The sequence below is a fragment of the Panulirus ornatus genome, chromosome 30 (genome assembly GCF_036320965.1).
Source record: "Panulirus ornatus isolate Po-2019 chromosome 30, ASM3632096v1, whole genome shotgun sequence".
Classification (NCBI taxonomy): domain Eukaryota; kingdom Metazoa; phylum Arthropoda; class Malacostraca; order Decapoda; family Palinuridae; genus Panulirus; species Panulirus ornatus.
In genome coordinates, this window is record NC_092253.1 from 23,608,942 (window position 1) to 23,617,708 (window position 8,767).

General features: G+C 36.1%; 1 protein-coding gene across 7 annotated transcripts in view; it reads left to right on the forward strand.

Annotated features, from left to right (window-relative positions):
* rngo (DNA damage inducible 1 homolog rngo) overlaps nucleotides 1-8,496 on the forward strand; it is a 53,517-nt gene extending 45,021 nt beyond the window's left edge. For 3 of the 7 annotated variants that reach the window (XM_071679974.1, XM_071679973.1, XM_071679972.1), the window contains exons 8-9: nucleotides 2,595-2,826; nucleotides 3,506-3,882. In XM_071679974.1, coding sequence (XP_071536075.1) covers nucleotides 2,595-2,826; nucleotides 3,506-3,741 — 468 coding nt within the window. In that variant the 3' untranslated portion in view covers nucleotides 3,742-3,882. Of the gene's footprint in view, nucleotides 1-2,594; nucleotides 2,827-3,505 lie in introns of all 7 variants that reach the window. The other 4 variants (XM_071679970.1, XM_071679971.1, XM_071679975.1 and 1 more) reach the window with 2 other exon arrangements.
* Nucleotides 8,497-8,767: the final 271 nt, after the last annotated feature.

Sequence of the window (8,767 nt, forward strand, 5' to 3'; positions counted from 1 at the left end):
AAAAGATTGTGGTTGATGGTTGGCTTGTTTAGAAGAGTCGTGGTTGCAAGTATACGCTACTAAAGAGGCTGTGGTTGATGGTTGGCTTTTTGTAAAAGGGTTCTGGTTGATAGATGTTAATGGTTGGCTCGTCTAAAAGTGCTCTGGTTGACAGTAGGTTCTACTAAAGAGGCAATGGTTGATGATGAGATTTTGCTAAGTTTAGATGTCTTAGTTACTGTTGGGTTTCTGCAAAATAGTCAGTGGGATAATTCCTTTAATTTGGAAATGATTGTAAGAGGAAGGGGTACATGAATACAAAGTATGTTTTTTCCCACAGTTGCTTCTCTTGTCTGAGTGGGGGAACATCAGGAACAGATGAACAGCAGCCTCGTATGCAAACATCAACACTGCCTTTCAGGTATAATGCACAAAGCCAGAGTGTGCTATCACCAAGCTCCACACAGACTGATTTTGTTCTTCTTGCTGGGATGCCTTATGTTGTGCTGAAGACAGTAATGGTTACTTTGGCTGGGATGGAGTTCTACAGTCCAGTTTCTGCTAAACCTTTCTCACCGGTCATGGTTTGGTTGCAAAGCATACCAGGCCATGATACTCTCTCCTTTCCCTGAAACCTGCTCCTCTTTCATTTATGCTCAGAATCACTGCAAGCTGTTCTTCATAAAGTCTAGCACACCATCATAAAAAGAAAGTTTGCTGATTTGACTTTGCATACTGACAAATCTTTTTGGTCAGTAAATGTCTCCAATGACCCTTGTAATTCAGTCTTTCCTCATTTTTCAAACTATCTCACTCTCTTATTGATAAAGCTGCCTTTTTTGGTACCATAATTTCCTCCGATTTGACTATGGTTGATTTCGATTCTAATTCTCTGCTCAGTCTCCTTCTGAACTTTTTCCTTCTCCTATATTCTCCTTTGAGGTACTCTCCCTGCTCCAGGTAGACAAGCTGTATGACACAGATGGGATACCTCCTTTAATCGTAAAGGAGTTTACCTCAGAGCTGGTTCTGATCCTTGCTCGCCTTTTTTGCCTTTTTCTGAAAATTCAAACTTTTCCTTGCCCTTGGAAGCATACCTTGGTGCAGCCCATCCCCAAGAATTGAGACTGCTCTAATCCCTCCAAATATCACCCCATTGCTCTTTGAAACACTCCTAAACTCTCACCTTCTCAAACACATATGTAGAATCCCATTCCCTTCTCACTGATCACTAGTGTGGATTTTGCAGTGCTAGCTCTATTGATGTGACTCATCTCTGGCCCTTCGTTCTATAGGATTTAATGAAATTTCACGTAGCCCAAAACATCTCCAGAGAATTTGACAGGATGTGACATAGGTCCTTGCTTTTTAAAGTCCCTTTCTTTGGTTCTACTTCTTTCTCTTCCCTTTTTGTTCTCTTTCAGATTTCCATTGCAGTTCTCATTAATGGAGAGACTGTTCCTCTTTTCTTATCACTTGTTCCACAGAGTTCTGTCACCTATTCTATTTCTTCTCCCAATAAATGATGTCTTTTACTGCAACCTTATTTATTCCTATGCTGATGATTCTGCTTAACATGCTTCAAAAATTAAAATCCTCCCACATTCTTCCATATTTGTTCTCTTTCTTGTCCTGCACTTAGTTCCTCTCTTGCTTTGAACCTTTGCAGCATTTCAGAATGGAGAAGCAGTAACCTAGTTGAATATACATGCTGAAATACAGTTTCTCCTTATTTCTCTAAGAATCATTTGTGTCCCTCTGTTTTGTATCAGAACATAACAATTTAACCATTTGATAACTTAAACACGTTGGACATAACCATATTTTCCATTCTACCATGAAACCCCATGTAATCAACATCACAATGGAAGGGTTCAGAAGTTCATTGTTTATGAATGTAAAGATACATAAACATGTTCTGGTAGCTTCAGTTTAGTGGACTGCTTGTTCCTCTTTTACATCTTAGGTCAGCTAGGTAGGGCTTTGTGTGAATAAGGTATTTCATGTTTTTTTTTATATACAAGATTTGATATGGGTAGAGAGGGGATGTCATGCATGAGATTTTTCTGTTACTCTAGTTACCAACTGTAGGCATACCAAAATACCATTTAAGACACCAAGTTCGTAAGTCTGCTGGATAACCATTGGAATATATTTATCAGTAGCTTTAAGTCTACAAATGGAATAAAAATCAGAATCATAATTATCAAACCCCGACATGAGAAATCTAACTTTAGAATACGGCACACCAGATTTTACCTTGACAGAAGGAATTCTGAAGGAGTTTTTTGCAAACTAGTGCACAGTGAATTTGGATCTCCCAGAAAAATTATATGAATGAATAAGTGGAGACCCAAGCAAATGTCATGGGTCTTCACATATTAGCTTAATTTTATATTTGCATATGTAATACTCTTACTTTATTTAACCTTTACCCTCCAGTTCATACTTGATGTCTGACATCTGCCAGTTACCTTGAATATATTTATTATTTGTGAGCATCATGTTATGCTTCTGTGCTTTTTTTTTGTGTGTGATGTTTTTTCTCTGTGAGAGGAAAGATGGCAGTCCATTGATTCAGTAGTATAACACAATGTACTCCTTGTATCTCATAGATGTGCATTGACTTGAAGAACAATAAACTACACATTGGAACTACTGGGACAAGCACCGACTTTTTGGGCGAAAGTGAATTACCCGAGTGTGCTCGTCTGACTCCATTAACTGAAGAAGAGGCTCGTCGACAGTCTGAAAGGGCAGCCAAGGAGTCTGAAGATCGTGCTCTGGCTGAAGCACTAGCAGCCAGTGCAAAGGAGAATACTGGAAGAGCCTCATCTTCTGGAAATAGTAAGGACATTTTTTTCTGGCTTATCCTTTTGTATTTATTGCTTTGTATGAAATTGGATGTGAGCAAATATAAAGAAAAGCTGCATTTGTTGCCATCCATTCTCTAGCTTTCATGTGCAGTACACCAAAATCACAGTCCCCCTGTCCACAACTGGGTCCTACAGACATTTTGGTGGTTTCCCTTGTTTGGGGTAAACCATGGAAAGTTCTGTGAGGCCTGATTTTGGAAAGGGAGCTGTGGTTTTTGTGCATTAGACTTGACAGCTAGAGAATGTAAGTAAGTGGATGTGCCCTTTCTTTGTCTGTTCCTGGTGCTACCTTGCTAATGTGGGAAATGGTGATCAAGCATAAAAAAGGTATAATCATTTCAGTCTTAATGAGGTCACGTCAGAAACAAACAAACTTTGGCCTCTTTTGCATACATCCACTCACTTGCTTTCATATATATGTAGTAAAACAACTGTGTTGAACAACCATGATGACATCACTTGTCCTATGATATGGAATATTGCTCCCTTCCTATGGATAGAGCCTCCTGTTCTTGATAATTGCTATTTATGACATGTAAGACGTAGGGGAATTATAGACTTTCTCCTCTATCTCCAGAAAAGAATCAGGCCAAATATGTATATGAATTAGGCAGTATTGATGTAAAACTTTACCTATATTTACTCAACAGCTCGGCTGCAAGAATCAACAAGTTTTAGTGCACCATCACCTCCCACAGCAGAACCTATGTCCAGTGTTCCAGCTAGTGATGGTATAACTACACAAGATAATTTTTCGGAATCTGATGTCCAGGAAATTATACAAATAGGATTTACTAGGACAGATGCTATTGATGAACTTAGACGACAGAATGGCAATAAGACTCAAGCAATTGCTGCATTATTTGCAAAGTCTTTCAAAATGTAGTTATATATTTTTCACATTCAGTAATATTAAGATAATTTATAAGGTTTGCATAAGAACAGATTTCAGGTAAAAAATTCTGTATTTGGAAATCATGGTGTATTGATGTATTTCTGAAAGATACTGTGTATGTCCTGTGACAGTTCCAGATAGTGATTCAATATGCAGTTATGTACAACTTCTGTTTTATTTCGGCAGTTTATAGTATTAAGGATTGTGGCACCTAGTCCATGAGGCCAACAATATTATTTTGATTTGTTTTCTTGTCTCTTTTTTAATCATGTTAAGGATAATGGAAAATGGCTGAAATATGGCCATTTTTGGCCATATGGTTACTTTACCCTGCTTTTAAACCCTCATATGCTAATTGCTACAAAAATGTGTGGCTCCCTTTTTACATTTATACTGGTTGCTTCTCTCTCCTGTGCTCAGGATGGCTGTAATTATTAATTAAGTTTGTTTTTATACAGTGTTGGTCCACATACCATAGATAATTACAGTATTTTTAATAACACGTGATACAAAAAGTTTGCATTTACATGCATTGTGTAGTTAGTGTACATTGTTATTTAAATCTTATAATTTACTTCCTATATTTGAATAAGTATTGAGCCTCTGATTATGCAAATACCGTTATTCAATTTTGTACTTATATATATATATATATATATATATATATATATATATATATACTGATTGTTATTCTTGATGCTACCTCGCTCATGCGGGAAGTGGCAAGCATGTATGAAAAAATATATATATATTAGTAAAGTTATTATTATGTGATATAGCTTTCTGCTTGCTAAAATTTGATGATTCATATATAACATATCACTGAAGAATAAAGTATTTATTTTATGAAGAATTATTGAAATGTTGTATGAGGCTCATGAATGACATTTTTATTGGCAAAAATTTGTAGTAGTACTGTATCACCTTTATAGATATTGGTTTTGTTAATATACCCAAAAGATTCACACATGTTGCTGCCTTTCTTTGATACTGTTGTGTATCAACTACAGTGTGGACCATGTATATTCCTCTTAGGATGACAGTCCATCTATCTTTTGTATTTTGAATTTTTTATTTTGACTAAAAAAAAAAAGAGAAATCCACAATATCTTCACAATCCTTTGAAATAGCCTTTCAGTTTTAGTTGTGTGCAACAAGATACTTTAAATAGCACTGAATATTGTTGATCCAGTTTATGACTACCTTTCCTAATATTATCTTTAATACTGTTCCCATTTTTGATGTGGGTTGTAGCAAGTTCACAAAGCCTCTGACTTCATTCATACAACCTTATACCACGTTGAGCATGTTGTAATGAAAACAAGCACTTCTTTTTCACACACACTTGAAATGCAATTTGAAACCTAGATTTTAATCACTACCCACAAAGTTTCATTGCACCTGATCAGCAATTCTCTATCAGAGTTAGATAGCCCTGTTCTTTTTCAGTGCAGTGTTGGGGATAGGGGCTGTAGTTATGCAAATTAATTCCCAAAAAGGTGAATGTGGTATAATGAATCTGGTTCAGGAGAAATTACTGTGTGACTTTGAATGTGGAAGGAGCATGGGGATTACTGGCCTATGAGTACCTGTAATGTGAAGCTACCAGAGTTGGAGGGCTGGTGTGTTGCACTTATTGCATGTTATGCTTGTTGAATAATTCTGTTTCTGCTACCATGCACCTTATCTACGTAGTTGTTGATCCAAGCTTAAGTAGGGATTGATCTCAACCATATGTGTAGTTGTCTTTGTTTCTGTAATTGCTTAGTTCTTTTTTTTATTGTTACTGGTATTGCAGTGAATAATTTTTCCAACCGATTTGCTGGATTTGGTATAATTTTGTCAGAGTTCTTTTTGATATGCTCCAAACCTGATAATTTTATATCTCCCTTTCTTAGACTATTTTAGGTTTATTTCTGATGCCTTCTGTTTGCTGCCATGCATATCTATCTTGTATTTTTCCATCTTTTTAGGCTGAAAAGTTTGAATTCCTTTAACCTCTCAAGATAGGTCATATACTCATTTGTCTAGTAAAATGTTTCTGCTTGTTTATTTCTATTTGTTTGACTGATGCCCTGAAACTGCAGCAGTAAGCAGTTTTTATTCTTATATTTGCTTTAAACATTATCATCATTATCTCTGTTTCTTATTTTGCACTCAGAACTTGGCTTATTGATGTGGTCCTTGAATCCAAGTTTCTCATTTATGAAAGTCCTACTAGATATTTGATTCTTGTTGGCCCTTTCTAGAGAGATATTGATGTATAGTTAATCAGTCCATAATTTTGTTACTGAAATTTTTTTCGTTGAATGCCCTGAGGTTCTTTTCTGCTCATTTGTAGACTATGTTCTAGTCTTTTTGCAGTTCTTTGTCTTCTGATCCTGTTATCATATTCATTCTTGTATCCTTGTAAAACTCCTGGCTATACTTTTCTCACCTCTCTGTTAATTTTTCTTTGTCAGTTGCTTCATATGCCCTAGTTCAGTCCAATGACAGCACTTCTCCACCTCTATGCCACATTACTCCGATTCACTCTATCTTAGGCATCCCATTTACCTTCCTGCATGTTTGCTTAAAATCTTATTCACTCCATCTTTTCATCACCATTTTGGTCTCCTTCTCCTTGTCCCTTCCACCTTTAACACATGTATCCTTTTTTGAAACATTTCCTAGTTCATTCTTTTTAGCTCTCTTAACCATGCTGCTCTTCGTATCACACCATCTTCTTACCCTATCATTGTTACTTAATACTAATTAATGCCTGAGATCATTATTACAAATAGTATTGAAGTTAATGCCATTCCTTATGTCACTTCCAAAAGGACATTCTCTGTTTCAGACACGATTCCATTTGCCACTACTTTGAATTTTTGGTTAATTAAAAACTATTTGATGCATTTTCCTAATTTGCCTTTAATATTTTGTCCTTGCCATTTTCTTTGAAAAACCCAGTAATTTACTTTGTCACATGCTTTAGAAAAATCAGTGTTCATTATCTTACCTTTTAATAGAGTTTCATATATATCATTGTTGTAGATAATAGTTGAGTTTGTGTATTTGTTGCAAATGGGTTGGGAGGGGGAGACCAGGAAGGAGATAGAAAGCTGGAATGAAGGAGTTATTTGGGTATCGGAGCCTGAATGTTCAGGATGCTGAGAGATGTATGTGGGATTGAATTGGATCACCTTGGTGTACAAGGGGTGCAGTAGATTGAAACGGCATATGTAGCAGTCAGTGTAATGGTGTGTTAGGACTTGGCTGTGAATTGCAGGCTCTGGTTTTAATGCAGTGTAAATGACAGCTATAGAATGACTTTTCAAATGAGGCTGTGATATTCTGTTTCTGATAATGCTTTGCTAAAGCAGTTGAAGAATTTGTGTTACTTAAAAAAGAAAATATGACATGTTTGAAGGTTATGCACAAAGGTTGAAGCACAAGTTTCAGAGTTAAGATACATTAATTGACAAGTAATGTGTTATCTTTACACTTGATAAATTTTAAATTCATAAGGAAAATACATTAAGAATTTGTATACATTTATTTAAGACATGAAGTTATATATAAATGGATTTTGTATGGAAGAAGTTGATATAAGGAAAATTATTTGGGTTTAGGGAAGAATGATGGGCATAACAGTGCATCTCTGTACAGTCAGCCATACAGGGTCAGCTTATGTTTGAGAGGGAAGTTCATAAGCTACTGAAAGGTAATGAAACTTATGGTATAAATGAAATGGAAAGGTTTTCTTATAGTAAAGGGTATTGTATTAACGTATTATGGGTATATTGAAGTAATGGATGAGAGATACTGTAGTAAAGATTGGGGAAAGTAAATGGAAAGAGCATATCAAAGTGAAGGCAAGACAGTACAGAGAATGTGTGGGAGATTGTGAGCAGAGGCAGTATATGTGATAGATATATGAAAATAAATCAGCAGTAAGACTGAATATTGCCAGTCCACTCCAGGAGAATGAGAAGAAAGTTACAGAAGAGATGATGTGGCAAACTACCTTGAAAATCTTTACTGAACTCATATCATGCTTTTGCATATACTGTATTACCCTCTGACCAAAAGATATTCCTGATTTTCTCAGTCTGTGTGCCTTTGCCATGTATTTTATGTATGGATATGGGTTAGAAGTAAGTTTTAGCAATATCTTTTTCTTTTAGCTGAGATGTCACAGGCCATTGAATGCCTTAATCAAGGCCATCTGGTTAATGTTGTATATAGGTGACAGAGATCACTACCTATATATCTTGCATGCAAGAGAAGGTTACTAAGAGTTGGAGGCTGGTAATCCTCCCCTCCAAATGGACTTTCATAAAGGGGAAACGGGGATGGACTCAAGCGAGAATTTTTCTTGTAAGGTTCAATATTATGATCATGTTGCTACTTAGGTGAGGCAGGCAGTTTGAAAAGAATAAGACTGGAAAGTCACATGAAAACAAAGTTTCTTAATTGAATATTGAAGAATCAGCCGGCAAATTTTGCACAGGCATCTAAATTATTAAGTATGGCTGCAGTCAAGGTAAGAAACATGATTGCCCTTGAAATGACTGTCACTGAAGCTGTTTTTAGCAGGGGCCAGTTGGAAAAAGTACATGCTAAAGACTGTAGGTTTATGCTGTCGAAATGTTTGGCAAGTTTTTGTAAATATAAGCTTCAGAAGAAACACAGTTACAGTGAGAATCAGTGATGTATGTTAGAACCTGAACAGTGAATTCCACAATGAAGTTAAGTCCTGCATTGCTTTTTCTTTTGCCATTGATGAAAGTACAATTGTAACATGTAGCACAGGTTGTAGTTTTTGTTTGTGGTGATGAAAATATGCACTTAGAGTTTATAAAATTGATTTTTATGAAAGACAACAGCTGTTGATAACTCTTGAACAGTTGGGTGGAAGCTGTTAACAGATTAAGTGTAGACTGGTCATGATCATGGATAAATTTTGAGTAGTGGGGGTCCGTTTTTGCGGATAACATATGAGGTTCCTTGTCGTCAAAATTTTGCCAAAGAA